The 18,755-nt window shown below is 34.9% G+C and overlaps 1 protein-coding gene across 4 annotated transcripts in view; it reads left to right on the top strand.

Annotated features, from left to right (window-relative positions):
- Positions 1-18,755, top strand: part of dve (SATB1_N and homeodomain domain-containing protein dve) — a 58,593-nt gene that overhangs the window by 27,018 nt on the left and 12,820 nt on the right. The window contains exon 1 of one of the 4 annotated variants that reach the window (XM_069111579.1): positions 8,627-9,007. The exons of the other annotated variants lie outside the window; for them this stretch is intronic. Coding sequence (XP_068967680.1) covers positions 8,947-9,007 — 61 coding nt within the window. The 5' untranslated portion in view covers positions 8,627-8,946. Of the gene's footprint in view, positions 1-8,626; positions 9,008-18,755 lie in introns of those variants that run through there. 4 annotated transcript variants of the gene reach the window in all.

Here is an 18,755-nt window from a genome sequence, read left to right as displayed (position 1 = left end):
GTACTTTTTTTTTTATAAAAAAACTGGAATTTTTTGAATAACATTGTACGGATTGATCATAACGATATTTGAACTTTCATTAATATTAATTGAAAAAGATATTTAAGATAATTTAAAAAGATATTTATTTAAAAGATATAAAACTCCAGTTTTTTATAAAAAAAAAATGTATTGAGTTTCTGGAATAACATCATGTACTTTCCTTTTCTTAATCTCAAACTGCATGATATATGTATTTCCAAAATAATTTCTTCTTATAATCTAAGAACATGGACAAGATATTCTATATCTATCTACAAATATGATAAAACAATAGAAGGGTTGTGTCTGTACATTGAATAAGAAAGAATAAAATAGTCATCCAGGAACGACTATATAGCTCCATTAGCTATGGAGTTTCAAAAAACCAATTTTTGGAATATTTGTCTGTCTGTCCGTCTATCTGTTTGTACTTGCATCACGTAAAAACTACTGAACGGATTCTGATGGGGCTTTCTCTGTTGTATAGCTTAGTGTCGGAGAAAGAAAATAGGGTACGTTTCGTCTTAATCCGTTTTGTAGAAATTGAGGAACAGCCTAACATCTGAGTTGTATACGTTCCCATGTTTTGTAGAAGACAAGCAACGATTACGTTATTGTTCACGTTATATTTGTTCTGAAATCGAACCTTATTTTAATTTAATATTTTTTACTACAGAAAATAATCTAACTGATAGCACAAAAGGTATCTGGCTTTTCATTCATAAAAATTCATCTGCTCAAAAATCATTCCGTATATTAGTCCACGCGAACGAAGTTGCGGGCAAAAATGAATTCTATTTAAAAACCACAAGATGATTTCGGTTTATCATAGAGAGAAAATATTTCCTTCTGCACCAATAAATTCCTGCCTTCATTCGATGCTAATTATCTTTTGCTTGAAATAGTTTTCAAAGCTCAAATATCATGATAATTGATACGCGTTTTAGCCCGTATAAATATCCCATAATCGACTTTAAACGCGGTCTTTGCTAAAACGGATTTTTATTCTGAAAGATGAAAATTACATTGACAAAGATAAATCCAAAGCAAGTTTTGAATTAACACATAATCTCATGAGTATGTAAATGCACACATATAATAATATCTATAGCCGAGCATGATCTTGGGTATGGTTACACAAATGCGTAGCATGCTAATTTTGAAGTGTAGGATTTAGTGATCGCTGTGGGTGATTCGATCAGATTATCTAATTTCATGGTGTCAGAAATGGATCTCAATTTAAAATGATGACGTATTTTTTTGCTACAAGAATGGTTACAAGATAATAATCAAGCGTTATCATAATTTTAGAAACGAGGTCACCGATATTCTAAATGGAATTTCACACTTTCACCTAATCTCTCGATCTTTATCATGTTACATTAAGCTCGTGTCACGTTATCTTATTTTTATCTGTATTATTGTTTACGATTAACCTAAGATGCAGTCAATAAAATTAATTCTTTGAACAAAGAGAGTGATTCACGCTACATTTCATGGTTACAATGTATGTACATTGTGCATACAGCATTCAAAATGTATGTTGTCATATGATTTACTTTTTAATAAACTGTGCAAATAATGTATGTATAATCTGTCAAATCCACAACGAAATGGTGATTGTAATCTTTCAATATAAAATTTAATAGCGCTACAGTTTTATAGGGAATAAAAATGATCGATAATATCATTCTGAGAATATCATTTTCAGCAGATAAAAGCTTCGAAATATATGTACGTTTCTTTTTTTTCTTCTTTAATACATGTTTCAGTACGTCACATTTACGATTAAGTGTTCTTAAAACGCATCATACGCGATTTTTAATTTTAAAATGTTTAAATAATTTTCGCAAGAAGATACGCCTCTACGTGGTATTCTATAAAAAAACTCGTTCTCAGCAAATAATTTAAATGGCAAAGTTCTTTTTCTCGTTACGCGCATAAAGTGTATAATAAATCCAATCGTTTGTAATTTCTTGAAATATATCTTTGTCCGAAATTGGATAGGCTCTGAAGCGATTATGAATATTGACGAAATTTGGACCAGTGAGAAATGACGAAAGTTGGGCATTGTTGCAAGCTGCGGAACAGGTAGGTACAGCATCCGCGTACAGAAACCGCTCCTTCCTCTTTTCTCTTTCAACGTCTTGTTTCGCTGGCCGATGAATGCGATATCTGGAACGCGATTCCTTGCGGCGTAAGCGCGTGCGAGCAGCTGAAAGTGCAATGAACGGCACATCGGAAATCCGAAAGCTAACGATGCAACGCACGAAAGGGGTTGATAAAAAAGTCGCGGCTTACGAGAAGCGCATGGACGACGAACCGATCGACGGCTTTAGGAATATACGGCCGGTTATCTTCACGGGTCACCGGCCACGGCTGCTGGCTTAATCTTCGCCAACGTCTGACGAGAGGAAGAAGACGAAGGAGTCTCACAATCAGAAGAAGAAGGGTCGACACTTATCTTTATCCGAGCGACTAACAACCGTTGAGTGCCACTTGGCTCCTTCGTTTTACCCGCCGCGCCATAACAACGATTAGCCGCTATGTTTTAATCTTTTAATCGGTCCCTGCAGTTTCATCAATCTGTAATATCTTGTAGTGGAATAGCGGCGACATTTCAATAACATCTCAGTCTTTGCCGTTTCTTATCGTTAAGATGGGAGAAAACTGCCGCCTTGTGCGATTGAGTCCATCCTTTTCCTTCCTTCAAGTAATTGAATTAACATTGTAGCATCAAAGAGTAGTTTAATCTTTCTTGTCAAAGATCTCATTGGTGCTTGTTAAATAAAAATTTTCATTAGAACTACCCTCTTCGTTCTTGAGATTCTTATAGATTGTTTTTAAAATTGCAAGATAGAACTTAAATTATTGCTTGCTGACTTTCACGGATAAATACGTATGAAGTCAATTTTATCGAAATTTTTATATATTTATATATTTCTAGATATTTTATATAATTTTTATATATATATATTTCGACAAAATAACAGTATCTTTCGATAAAAAAACATATGTTTATTACACTACACCTGTAATGCATATTGTATGTTATCATAATATAATATGTTACACTATGTTGAATACAAATATGTTTCAGATTAAAGGGAAGAAATAGGAACGAAAATATACGTTAACGTAAGGTAATAATCTTTTCGTACATACAATATACAGATCTGTAAATGTACACCTAGAGCAGGAGAGACGAAACGATACCGCGAGATTAGCGAAGTCCGATGCCTTACTAATAAAGCTTTTCATCCCAAACTTGTAAATCATTGATTTTAAAAGACACGATTCAATGAATTTAATGAAACTGTAGAATATTTCACATTGTCAATCCCTCTTAACATTTGAAGTTGTTTGCTACATTACATATCATGCGTCTATAATTAACTATATGAGTATCTCTCCTCCTAAACTATAACAATAGTCACGTATTTTACGCCGCTAAATCATAACCAACCAAAACAACCTTAAGGTACGTACATCAGCTGTATGTTCAAAACTTATTTATATCTTTCAGCACTTGCTTTTTAATCGTTATTTAAATTTATACCAGTACTCTGGCTGTATACTTTTTATGACTTAGTACGCTCACTATCTCGGCTACACAAGTATTAGCGTTTTATATTAATCATATTTCGCTGGTACGATTTATCACTGAATCATTATCTTCGAGCTTTCCATAACAAATTGTACAGCCCCTGCTTATTAATATTTCTCCGAAAGACAATGTAAACTATCTCGAATAAAAAGATGATTTATTCGACATCGGTATCGGTTAATTAAAATTCTTGCGGAACGCGAGGCGCCCTGGCGACAGTCAGGTGCAATGTCGCGAATGGTTATGGGCGTCAGCGAATAATGTGTGCGTCCCTGCGAGCACGAGCTGTGTAAATCGTATTAGGGATTATTGCACGATCAAAAATATCCCCGTAGGATAATCCTCGAAGGTGGCAACGGTGTGTGAGTGGCATTAACTCTCGTGTGTACCATGACGCGTGTAGGTATACACTGATCCCCTCATCTTCGCTCTTTCTCTTTCCACTGTATCTCCAACTACGTTTTCCAATGTACTGGTGGATACAAGTTTGTGTGTGCATGCCACCACGTCGGCCTCTGCGAAAATCCACGCCTCTGCATCCTGTTTTCGATTTATCTTTCTCCTCTTTCAGGCTCACGATGGGGCAGGTGATGTCATCGATGGGTGCCTCCGGCCCTTTCCGTAATCACGCTTTAAATGTTTATTCCCGGGCGTCTACTCGATTAGATTCCAAGTAAAAAAAATCTTTAGGAGCAAGACAAATACCCCGAATTTACCTCAGCCATTCTAGCACATGTGGGACTATAAATTATTATGTTACATATTAACTTTTGTACACGTCTAGTGTAAAGTATGCATTAACATTTTAATTTGAGTAATATTTGTAAGATACTTTGCACGTGTTTTACGCGACGCCAGTAATCATTATAATGGATATATTAGATATTAAATAAATTTTTACCGTGTTTCTTCGTCTTTTATCACTAGAAGATTGTATATAGAATATAAGGCTCGTTAAAAGGGCATTAACATACGAGATCTTTATTTAATGTTTCAATATTTATTTTTCAATAATTTTTCAATATTTACATAACACATATTTATCCAATTTAAGTAAAATATGAATATTTAATATAGGATGTTGGTATGTATTAGATGTTTCCACAAATTATTCACTCAAGCGACATATTTTTATTTGCATCTTTGTTTGCTCTCCAATTAGAAAAAAATACTACTACCCTGTTAGAAAAGATAAACAAAGTAAAGCTTATATTTTTTAACACAAGAATATTACTGTATTATTATAATGTAATATGTTACATGATGATAAATGCAAATATGTTTTAACCGTATCGATCTTGGATTTGTAGGGATATTATAACAGAGACAAATATCTTATTGCATATATAAATAGATCAAGGAAAATATGAAACTTTTATATTAATAGAAATAAATTTTAAGGCGACTAAATTTCAATAAAGGTAATTTTCTTTTGAAGTCGTCTTATGAACCTTAAGAATAGCCTGAAGCAGGATAGAAAACAGAAAGGATGTGTCGTTGAATTACGAATTTGCTCTCATTGTATAATCATAATAGTCTCTTCTGGAGCCTTAATATTCTAAGACTCTTATAAATATAGATATAAGACAACATCAAGTCTCCGCCGACAACGTCTCTTGACTTTATTTTTAATAGGATTTGTTAATTGCTTTTTCCTTATGTTGCAACGCGCATGGACAAACAAACTGTATACTGGATCCGCGATCAATTATAAAGAGTTTCTCCACTTGAAAGCTGATATCATAATTATTTTCACATTCACATCGTCCGAATTTAGATACTTATATTTAACTACTTAATTTTCAGACGTGATTAAACCCCTGCAGCCAAAATTTTGTACACCAGTGAAAGAAGAGATTCTTAATATCGATTACAGATTTTTAATTTAATTTGAAACTTGGGGGATAATTATTCTCGTAGATAAAACGTTTACTATCGATATAATAACGTACTAACAAGATAAAATAAATAGCATATCGACAAGCAAATAAAATAAAATTTGAAAGCTATAAACATAGATTATGTGAGTTGCAGAGTCCAGAGCTTCAGGTTCAATCTTATAGGTTTTGAAACACAATTACCAAATCGTATGTTAAATATTTGTATATTATAAAATTTTTAAATTTGTATTGTTTATTATAAAAATATGTACAAGCATTTCCGTTTATGCGAAAAGTAATTTGGCTTACTTCGTATTATCAGAAGTGTGCTATGTAATTATAAAGTTTCGAATTCTGTTATTGATATTGTAGTGCTGACACCAGGAATTATTGCAAAACATTTGAACTAATTAGTACAGACGGATATGAAGTACACGTTAAGTTTATTATTTTACATCAAATAATTACTATTCGATATTTCAATTATTCAAGTTTTTTCATGGTAAAATTTATTGGCGTATCATAATTGAAAATGGAAGAGGGAATCTCGATCCTTTATATGAAATTTAACAAATCCACGATTAAATTGTATTAAATGTGGAGCGAGGTATATGAAGATATTTTCGTACCAAAATCGATTAATTTCCTCGGCACATGTTATGCAAAGATAAAAAGTCGTGAGATTCAGTCATATTATGTTGAAATTTTGATCCATTCACTAACAACATGATAAATTATAATGAAGACAATGTGGTTCACTCTGTGCTTTAAACGTTTCTAGTACTTCTGATATTACATCTACCGAATCAACTAAACATCATACCAATTTTGACATTTTTTCAGGATAAGAAACAACGAATCGCTCTTTCGGCAATCGTCAATTATGTAATGTACTCAAAATATCGGCGAACTGATGCAATTACTTACCCATTGAATTGAATCAATAATCTGTTCCTCGATGTTAATCTATCGTTTATACGTATTTGGACATTTTTATATTATTTATATTATATAATAAATAGATAAAATATATGTTTTAAATAAAACCACACTAACCTAATTTTGAACCATGATTTTGAATCTTGGCCAACTGCGTACAGTTAGTAAATATCGATACATAAATAAAAGGACAATAGTCGGAGTTGGATAAAAATAAGTTCTACGAAGATACCTGGATCTAGTGAATTTAAGTAGTTATAAACTGAGTTTGTTCAACGTTAAGGTTTACAATTGCAGCGATTAAAACACGTGTTTCTATATACCTACATTCTACAAGAGCATATAGATTTTATAAAGCGTCAGCCATTTCTTACAAATAAATATAAAGCTAAAGTAACGTAATATGCAGGCATATTACTTATTTCAGCTTAAGATTACCAGTGTTTTATTTAACTCTAATTATGGAACACTTTTATACTATAATTCAGAGAATGTAACAAAGATACGAATCTTTTATATCAAATTGCATCAGATGCTAACATAATACTGTAACGTACACGATTACACGAATGTAACCAAACGATTATCTTGCGCCTGACATAAAATTAAACATAGCATGTTGCCAGCTGCTCCGTTGTAGTAAAAAAAAAGTCACACTTCTATGAATTTTCTAAGCTAACACTTCTAAGGTGACGCAAAAAGAGATCGCATAAAATAAAGAGAGCCCCTTGGCATCTGCTACTTTTTCGAATGAAAAGGTTTCCGATCTGAACGTATGCAACACGGAACTTCGATTCTTTAAGAAACACATTGGCAGTGTGCGAAAGAAGACGGAAAACGGCTCGTCACCTTCGAACAGGGGCAGGGCAATCCTATTTCTTTCTTATGCAAAATCTTCGTGCGCGTAGCCGTGTTAAGGGATTAAAAGTCCGCTCCGCAGGGTCAGCCGAAGGCTTAGAACGCCTAACAAGATTAGCTTAAGACGCCGAGTCCGCATACCCCGAGGATTACACATTATGTATTCACCTGGATGTATTCACGCAGAGATCTAGTTCGAGTTCCTGTTCGCGTCGAAGACGATGCTCGCGAAAGCGCGGCTTACCAGAACGGCGCGTCGGTGACCGCGCGATTCGATCCGTTCAAGTGATTTCCCGACCAATAGACTTGCGTATTAGGCTTCTCGTAAGTGATAAGTTTTTCTTCGCAAATATTCTTGCAGGTTTAAGACCACGAAACAAAGAACTATGCGCTGCATGCAGCTCGTTGCTGTAATGCATGTTACAGAAAGAAGAGTTTCAAATTTATCGAGCTTCTGCTGCTCACCGAGAAAAAGATAAAATATGTAATTGATAGACTGTGGATGTTTATGCATTTATGGGGAATTCACAGGCGAAAGAGACAGATAGAATGCGCGTGCGAGACAAAAAGGCATGAAATATCAAAAAGTATAGTATTCGTTATGATATTTATATAGTGGTTCGTTTCAGAATCTATATTAAGGAAATATGTATTAGGTTATTTTCCTTTGTGATACTTATAGATTACATATTAGAGATTATACACATTTTTCGGTAACTTTATTTACATTTCAATTTGATACATATTATGCTGAAACTAGCAATACGAATTCATAAGAGGGAATAAATAAATTTCACGTAAATGTTTTGAACTATGATCGAAGTAATTAACTTCATTAGAATCGTAGTCGTGTTAAGAACAGATAATATGAACAGAATAATTAATAGTTTGTGTTTAATCACATGTCATTTTACAGTAGAAAATTATTTTCTCAAAAATTTCTCTTACCGTCTTGTGAAAATATTATTTACGTTTATATTCGAAAGTCTTACGTTTTCAAGCTCTATGTTTGGAAGTAATAAGCACAACAATAAAGTTTGATCGTGAGTGATTATAGTGTACGCTTCAGTATTTGGCATAGATTTAAGTAGTAAAACTTAATCCTAACATATCCGAATAACGGTAAAATAAATAAAGGCAGTGTTTATTCGTAAGAGAGTTTGATTCCTAAAGTTCAAAACTTTTTAATTAATTTAGAGAAGCTTGAAAAAAAGAAAAGAATAATACTTCCACGCAGTAGGGAATGCATTAAACCTTCGATCATTAAGGTGTTATCTAATGCCAGGGGAACATTTTCATAGGATACGACATAATCTTCCGTGGAAGAAGAAATCACACGCGACTCTGTTGAGCTCGGCTGAGTGTATTGTAATAATAGAGTGCGTTTAGACAGCGATCCTATAAGAGTAGAAGAAAGAGAGCAGCGTCGAGGGGGAGCCTTATCTTCCCTGGTTGACTAGAACTTTATTTCGAAGCGAGATACGGGGTCTCTCCGCGGCTTTTAATGTCTTTTCTCTCCGTGGTTTGATTAAGAGAAGCAAGCTCCGACAAAGGTCCCGTGGCAAGAACGTGGAAGAGAAAAGGAAGAATGCGAGTGCCGGAGATAGTGCGCTGGCTAAAGTCTTGAGTAATTGTAGCCTTATGGTCGTCAGCTCGTCAAAAGTCACATTTACCTGTAGCACCGTGACGATTCAAAACAGAGGTGAGACTTTATTATCCGTTATTCCCTGCTGGGAATTCTATCAGATAACGACAATTGATGATGTGCAGGAATTGTAACTGCGTGACAAATACGTAACAACGTATAGGAATTTACCCATGTTATATTTTCGAAGTTAAAATTGAATATAAAAACTTATATTAAGAACCAATTAACAGTTATATGTGTATAATAGGCATATATGTAATAGGTATACACGTATGGCAATTAACTAAATGCATATGTAAAAAAAGTACATTTATCGTAGTAGGCGGAAATTCAACACAAGTAAATATCACAAAATATTTATAATAGCGACGATTCTTTTACCCTAAGTTACCCTAACGTTTATGATGTTATATAATATTTAAGCAGTGCGTAAACGTAGTTTTTTTTAGAGGACCGAAGAAAAAATAGCAATAAAAATTTTCTTAGGCGGATACCACTGATATCAAGCAAGGATGGTACGAGTAAGTGGTGGTTTTGGCAAGGGGATGTTCTGATGCGATTTCACGCTGGATTTGCCTAAGATCTCCGCTAAGGAGCCCTTTAACCCTCCCCTTTTACCCTCCTCCAGCCTTCACCCTTCCATCACCGATTCGATGCTCGTGGCTGCCGTCTTCTTCGACCCCTCTCTCTTACCGACCTTAGCTTGCTCCGACCAGCGTCACTTCCCGAGAAACCCCCGAAGATTACGTGCCTTAGCACAATGTCGCATAAAATGCCTTCATTGTTCAAAAGAACTGGCGAAACTATTGTGTTTCAATTATAACCCTTCTTGCTTGGTATTTCCAGTTGTGCGAAAGAAGAGCGATTAGCAACAAAAATGTAGCAGAAACGTGGGAATAAGATAAGTAAATTATACATATGATGTAATATAGTCGATATTACGTCGATGGTAACGTGAAATATTATGTAATACGTAATACGTAATACGTTAGTAATACGTAATATATTAAATTGAAAAATTCTCCATAAATGTTTACTGTTTGCAATTAAACACAATATTAAGATTTTTTAATATTCTACAAAATGGAAAGGGACGAGACTGAAAGAAATTGAAAGATAGAGGTTTGAAACATCATTAGCAAAATGAAACTCGTCGGTCCTCCGGGAACCTATAAGCTCTTTGAAACGTTTATTTTTCCATGGCAAGTCGAGAAGGAATCTTGCTCAGTTCCTTTGCATATCCGATCGTCTTTGATGTTACTTCAGAACACACGCAGCTCTCATCGATCTCCCTAAATATTTTAGATCGTCCGAGCAAGTGGAATAGCTAAATCCAAAGTGTTCCTCGGCCGATGGCGGGTTCAGGTTTTGCTGAAACCCTCGTGGATTAGGAGCATTCGTGTTGCGCGTATATCCGTATTTTAAGGACGCGTGCAAGCCACTGTATACAGTACGTTTGCTTGTGTGTGTATCCTGATTTGTGCCGGTCTCTCTCTCTGCGCGTGTATGCAAACCCTTATGGCTTAAGCTAAGGCTAAGGCCGAGGCTCTCCCGTGGGATTACTACGTCATTCTGCAGGACTCTCCGGTCGCCGGAAGGATCAGCTCTCTTCCTTCTGAGGATTTCGTGGAGGACTCCATCCCGTTTCTAAATCAGGTTGTCAGCCACAGGCTGAATCATTTCATACCGTTTAGCGCTTCTTTCTTTTAAATAATCTTTGATAACTTTCTTCTTATTATAACCGTAAGGTACATATATCTCTAGGAAATAGGATATATCTTGAAGGTTGTGCGACATTAAGGATGCACTGCATATCTTTTACAATTATAAATGGCAATTTGAATAATTACACATTCGCATTCTAATACTGTAACGCATTTAAGCTCGGTAATTGCGTTGGAAAATATTTCTTGATAATTCTCTCCGTAAGATTTGTATTCATATTTAATGAATTTTTTTTTAGGCAAAATGTCTAAACGATAATTGAATTTTTCTCAATTGCGAATCATCTGATATTTTTTTGACGAGAATTGCTTTCTTATAAGAAAGACTTTGTGAAATAATTTCCTAAACAAAGTGACTTGTACAGGTAGAAAAAATATTTTCTACTCTTCCTCTTATAGAATCGTCTTTCTCCTCTCTTTCGTCGTTCACTGTAAAGGAAGCCTAGGTTTTCTATAATGCGTTTTTTAATTTTCGAATTTTCTTCCTTTTTTCTTCCTCAATCGTTTCGAATATAAAATAAAAATTCTATTTGTCAAATATATTTCGTCCTCCATTTATTTCAGAAATTTTACATACAGTCCTATCTAAATTATATCAATTTTCAACTTTTAACACTGTGACTAAATGTCTCTATCTAGTAGGAACAGATATTTCGAGAAAGGTGGGCTTCCTACAATTTTCCAATTGTGTACATCTGACGCGAATACGATAGCTAAAAATCATTTAGAAGCACGCTTTTTCGATGCATTGACATATAAACGTCTGACACTTATAGTAAATTCCTGCGATGTAAACACTGGCTTTAGCCGAAAACAGTACAGCGGCATACGTCAAACACTTGTGAGGAATCCCACGTTAAGCGAAAATGATTGTCAACATTCCAATTTCCGAAATTTTAAGATTATCTATATTTCTTGACGACTTTTGAGAGTTTGAAATTTTAAACTTTTACATTCTTTGAAACGAGACAATTCATCGACATATAAGAACATTACTCGTTGAAAAGAATGAAATTACACTTGTGTGATATATTGAGCTTCGACTAATTTTTAACAGCACATTGTTTCATTTACATTGTTTATACGTACATGAAAAAATGAATTCCATTAACTTGTATAAATAAATAAATTGATAGCTTAGTAAATTAATAAATTGTAACTGTATAACCGTACACAATTTTGGAAACGATTTTTATTCTGTAGGATAAGATACTTCGAAATAAAATTTAATTTATTGTCGTACAAGGAAAGAACCGATGCGTATGTGTCCCAACCACCTGTGAATTTATCGAGAATCATACGATTATCTATAAGTAAGGAACAGTATTTGATTTGTTTCTTCAAAGTGTGTAAAAACGAACAGTGATCACTTTTTATGGTATTTTAAATAAAATATACATATACGCGGAACATATCGTTCGCGTCATACGGGTCTCCATTGTATGTACAATTGATAAATTTTATGCAACAATAAAATTTGTTGGATATGTTATCTTGTTTATCCTCTCGCTACAACGCGTATGTGACGCACTAGTTGCTTATTACAGTCCTATAATCACACATACGTGACGCATTCTAAAAGCTCCTCGGATCGTCTACCTATCATTTTTTTTATTATTACATATATACGTAAAAATATATGACATATTATGTAACATGCTGAAAATTGGAAACTCGAGCTGCGAACAGCGACTTTTGCCTTAAACGGCGGTAGCGAAAGTGTTAAATCAATGCCGAGAGCCTGAAATTTCGCAACTTAAAATCATGAGAGACGAAGCTATTGCTTATTGAATCGTTAAACTTTGCAAACTGTTTCCACACAGTCGAACAATAACGAAAATATTGCAGATGCTTAGGATGACCTATATTCTTTAGAAACGTGACATGAATATAATATTTAGCGTATAACCCGCCATATGAAAGATAGCGCAAAAATTAATTCAATGCTCAAAAGCGATGAAACATATTCATACAAACGATATGTTCGATTCAGGTAACAAACTTTGTATTTGAATGGTCATATATACAAAATCGAGAAATGTCAACCTATGTGTAGCTATCCTTAGAGCGAATAAGATAGTATCATTTGTTTTGCTAGCCTACTTAAAAGTACTATCCAGTACAGTACAGTACAACGGTACAACAATTCATTCTTCGAATGTTTTTCACATATTGAATTGTACATAAACACGGTATGTTTGCTGCGGTATATACATTTCGTACATACATATCTCTGTTTCTTAATTTTACACTATTTACACCTGCGTAAAAACATCCTGATATAACTCGTTAAATTAACATATAGTATTTAACGTCGTTTATGCTACTACGTTTATTGTACCCAGAATCGAAGCGAAATCATTACTTATTTAAAAGAAATCAATTAAATTTATGCACCAGGCAGACATCGCTGTTTTTCCGCAAACAGCATATTCTTATTTCTAGACAATATTGGTTAACATTGCATAACTAGGGAAAAATCCATCCATCAGCTTCCACCCCGATATCTCAGGCTCAAATTAAACAAATAAACCGAATCTCATGTTAGCTGTCTTCTCTGATACGCTGCAAGACTTTCGAAAGCGACAGACTGGTACCGATAAGAAGTTTCACGATATTGTTCTTGAAAATCCAACGAATAATCCGTCCATCGCCTATCGGTAATAGACGACCGGAACTTGTCCTTGGTGCCACTTAAATCATCCCCCAATGAGTTGGCGCTTACAATAACTCGTTACCGAAAATCCAAATTAAGCTCCTTAGTCGAGAAATTTACGAGACGTTCTCCCTCTTCGAGAATCCTGTCCCCGCCCGCCCCCGTCCCCTTCTAGTATCTTACGAAGTTCCCTTCCTTTTCCTTCGTTCGACGCAGTTTACCAAAGTAATTTTAATCTTTCGAGTATAGTGCGTGCACACAAATGTCAGTTACCGCGACGAACGACGCGAAATCGTACGAACCTGTGCAGATGTTGGAAAACAAACTCTTCGCTCGTGATGTGTGTGCGTGTAGATACACGCATATGCAAAACACCTATATACATAGAAACGGATATACATACAGGGAAACGGTAGCGGAGTACGAGCGAACAACGCCCTTCTCTTATTCTCTGTCGTGTATAAGAGCTTACTCTCTAAGCGTCTTAGGGCAAGTTTTCACCCTTGCTTTCATTCAACGGCGACGCATACGTTGAGAGAATGATCTCGACTATCGAGTAAAACGCGCTTCGGAGGTTCGGATCGAGGTTCAGCGAAATACAAAGAGATTAATATTTGCACGACACAACTAATGAGTCCGGTAGAAAGAGAGAGAGAGAGAGAAAGGGAGGATCACGTTGTTATATAAAAAATGGTCCGAAATAAAAGATTAAGGAGACATATTAACTCTGCATCCTTGCCAGTCACACACTTTTCTTTCATCTGTTTAAAACTTACATGTTTTTTATTTTCAAACTTTTGATGAGATTTATTCTTCTCATCCCTGCATTATTTTTATAAAAGAACTTGGAGCAAATTGGGAATTATTTTTAAATTCTACGTATAACACATAAACTTGTTACATTCGTCTCTCTCATTTTTCCGTCTTCTACATCTAGTACACCAATTAACTGAGATAAAAAGTCATGAAAAGACAAGAAATAAAAAACGTCGGTGAAATCCAGAAGAGAATGAAATACCATTTCGTTACGATCTGCTATTTCGCGCACTTTTCAATCGAGTACGGTATTGAGATATGTTTTTTAGCACAGTGCGTGATCCTGTCTCTAAGAATCGGCTAACACTTAGATTTAGAAGGTTTCGTCGCGTGGTTGGTGATCTTATAAGCCACACTAGCCGTGAGGTTATCTCATTACATCTTATCTGGTGCTTTCTCCCCAACGCGAGCTTAGCGGTGCTGTAGAGCTTAAACCGCACGCGAACTCACGGACACAGCCTTTGCATGCACGCAAATGGAGCACGACCAAGCGATATTAACTTCTGATTTTTTATGTCGCGAACATTACGAAGAATCTTCTTGATCGAACATTTTTCGCAACGCTTAATCCATAATGCAAACGCATGATCTGTAATACTATATTGCGTTGCATTGCTATTGTGAACCGAATGTTACAATGTATCGATATTTTCTAAATTAATCAGACAGAGCATGACAATTGGCATTACAAATGTTTAATCATGCTGCAAACAATATGGTACGTTGGGATAAAATTGAAAACACGACACGGAAGATTGAATAAACGCGAAAGGGAAAGACTTCGAAAGAGGACGGGTGTAGATAAAGAGTTCGAAAGAGTTGGTCGCTTATCTGTAAAGGCCGGCATCCGCCGGATCAGCTTCAGATACCAAAAACGCCCACACTTTCCTTCTAATGTACGCGCTTAGGTTAAGTTTCAAGAACGGAAGTGGCAGACTTCCATAGATCGCAAATTCCGTAACGTGCTAGGACGTGTTTGCCTCCAACATTTTTATAGATTCAGATTTATTTGCAATCGACAAGATAGACGAACATTGAATAATTTAGATGTTTGCTCGTGCACGAATATTATGTCTCCTACATTAGCCTAGGTTATTACAGTACTCTCTTCGTACATGTAGAAAAATATTTGCAAATACCTTCGTGATATTGTCTTTTATTTTATACGACAACAATAGACAAGATTTTTCATTTACCTGTAAATTGTTTTCGTTTAAATTTTTACCGTCAAACATGGATTCTAATATCCCTATTCTTTAGTCGAGGCTTCGGGGCACAGCTTGATTCGATTTTGAGAGATTAGACAAAATCGTCTTGGATTACCAAGTCACCAAGACGAAGGGGAAACCTTAGGATCGAAGACTTGGCCGTACTACGAGTCATCTGCATAGCTCTGCTCTTCCGGATGTAGAACATTAGATTTGGTGCGGATTTCTGTTCTTCGAACAAAGAATGCAAATTGTTGGCAGTATTTATCAAATGTTCGAACAAACATAATATTTTGATTTTTATAATACCGTTACAAAAATCATTCAATTACACGTAATATGTATTTCCAACGAATTATTTGCAGTACAAACGAACTGATTTATATTAAAACGAAATGTAAATGCACAAATATCGTAGTTAATCTCAATCCATCTCCACTCTGTAATTTGCAAATTTCATGGATATAAATATAAATATAGAATTGAATACATAATAGAATTATGTGTATGTATACGTATGTGTATTATATATATGTGTGTGTATATAAACAATGAAAAAAAATTTCGTTTTCCACCGTAAATTACTTAATCAAAATTTCTCTGCAACGAGGCAAGGAATTTTCTTTTCTCTATAGATGTATCTAAATGATACTGAGGATCTTTCGACAGTGATTTAAAAACGTTCTCACCAATCTGATATTATAAATAATCATCCCCTAAGAAGGAACAGGGGTCGAAGATATAGAAGAAATATTCAGTAAAGATTTTTCGTCTCATTCCCCTGGCAGCTCCGTGTGCACCTAAAGAACCCATTATCACGGTAGCGTGGAATGGGTGATCACGGGGTGTCGAAAAATATGTTCCAACTTTTTATCTTGTATCTGCACCGCCGACTTGGCAATGGGTGCAAGAACCAGTCCGCTAATTTATCGTGTAGAACTTCGTTAAACGTTAGCTATGTGAATTACATTTACAAGGTATATTCAAATATTTATCGAATCGCTCATATATTTTCTTATACATATATACTGTACAATTTCATTTTCTGTAATACATTTTATCTTAATAACAGTCATGCCGTCAAGTTTTTTTTTATAAACAATAGTTATTCGATACGAGATGCTTTAAATTAAATGATAATCTCTTAATACAATTTTATTTATTTTCTACGCGAATTTACGAATATTAGATTCATATAATACCGACGTTACGCACTATAAATAATTACTTGCTAAAATTTATATGCGAGTATTTCAAAATTTAAACAACGGTATTTTACTACAGTACTCATTTGCAGTTACGTAGGATTATTAAGTTTTAGCTTGTAACTGGATATTATTTTTAACTTTTCCGTTGAATATTTCTTACAAACGTATTCTGAAAAGATACGTCCGAAATTTAATTTCAATCTCTCCAATTTCGTAAAAAAGGCGATTTACGCTTCAAAGGATCATTAAAATATATACAATATACGTGCAGAATAGATACCAAGCACAAATATGATAGATTAAGTCGTTCATTGATCGATTTGAAAATATAGCAACTTTCGTAAACGAGAGAAATCTATCAAGAGAAAAGTTGTTTCGTTTCTTCAAGGGTTGTCTTTGGGATGAATCTTATCTTGTAGCGAGAACTGTCAAAGACGAACCATCCTGACGCTTCCGTCGTGTTTCCTTCACAGCGCAAACGGGGAGATAACCGGAAGCCCGATAGGGTCTGCACCAGAAATGAGAAATGTCTTTGCCGCTGCAGAGATTAAAGATTTTGCGGATGAGTGGTTGACACTTTTTCTCCTTCTTTCTTTCTCTCTCGTGTATTGAAAACAAAAAATATATGGAAAGCTACGTTACTGATATTTTCAGCGAAACTTCAAGCACAATGAACATTAACATCGTAACGGATATTAACAATACATTTTGCCATACCTGTATTTCTTTAATTTAATGTCACCTAAATCGAACTTGTAAATTTTTCTTTCCAAGTTTTATTATCTATTATATAGATGTTATTTTATTGACTATGTATGACCTCCATTCTAGTAATATTTATTTAAAAATCGAACACGTTCTTATGGATATTTTGTAACGGAAAGAATAAGAAAAATAAAATGAACGCGATACATTTTGTGATATTAAAAATTGACGAAATAAATATCAAAGCAGTAGATTACAGCAGCGGATCTGTGCGTATCAAGAAAGCTTGCTAATAAACAGACCGCATAATACGGCCGGTCGTGGTCAAATCTGCGGAGTATATGCCTACCTTAAACCAGCTGATCCCCATACAGAGACGACGCTAGGGCAGGGCACCTTAATGAAAACTATACGTCCCTGGATTAAGGTGGCCACTGGTCAGCTTTCGGTCTTCCTAGGTACGACCTGTCTTATGCATCCTGGGGGTAGACCCTATAGCAACCAGCGTATTAGATGGAAGTTTAGGGCATTAATACCTAATATCATGCCACCGGCAGTAAATCCTTTGTTGGTCATCTTACTGGTAGACTTAGCACCTTACATCACCGAGTATTGAGAACATCCTATATCAGTTTATGATTTAATATGTAAGTCGATCAACACGTTCATAACGAAGAAATCATGCATATTGAAAATAGTTCGTGGTAAACTTCGATATTTCATATTTAATTCCTATAACTGAAACGCGGAAACAAAGGAAATTAGCAATTAGATGATAAAAATATTTAGTAGAGCACAATGTAGAAATTATCCTTCCTTCCGCTTGTATTATATATTCATGACATTACAGAAATTTTATCGTTTAATATATAGACAACTGTATAAAAATTTATTGGTTATATTTACATATAATTATTCAATTACCTATTTAATACGACTATCTATTTTTAGCAAAATAATTTGCCTTATAACATTAAAAATTGATAAAAAAAACAGAATCGATTTCTCAATTACTTAATTCCTTACTGATTGTGTATTCGTATAACGAATAATTGACATCTATTCCATGGAAAATTAAAATAGAAAACGCCACATATATATCCTAGATAATTAAAAGTACGACACAATATGTATTTCCGGGATGAATAACTACTTACAGTTATCGTTTCATTTTCAGTAGAGAGATACCGCCGGTATTTTGATTAATAAGTATTTCGTTGTTCTCCGAATGAAATCGGCAAAACCAAGTTTCCTTCCTTCTCCTTCTTTCGTTGTTTCCTCTCGTTCTCCATTTCCTCAGTTTCGTAGAAGTCTGGGATTATAACCTGAAGTGGGATAGACTCTGGGACTTAAGTCAGGGTTACACAAGGATCGCAGCTATTGTGCCATCGCCCAGCTCTTATTGTCTCGGGATAGACGAGTGGATCTGCATATGCTTAGCACGAGAGTTAGACTTCTCTCAGCGATCTTCAGCTTCACGAATCA

The sequence above is a fragment of the Bombus flavifrons genome, chromosome 4, assembly GCF_040668555.2.
Source record: "Bombus flavifrons isolate JBK064 chromosome 4, iyBomFlav1_principal, whole genome shotgun sequence".
Taxonomy (NCBI): domain Eukaryota; kingdom Metazoa; phylum Arthropoda; class Insecta; order Hymenoptera; family Apidae; genus Bombus; species Bombus flavifrons.
The sequence above is the reverse complement of the archived record's forward strand: the minus strand, read 5'-3'. Positions and strand labels throughout refer to the sequence as shown.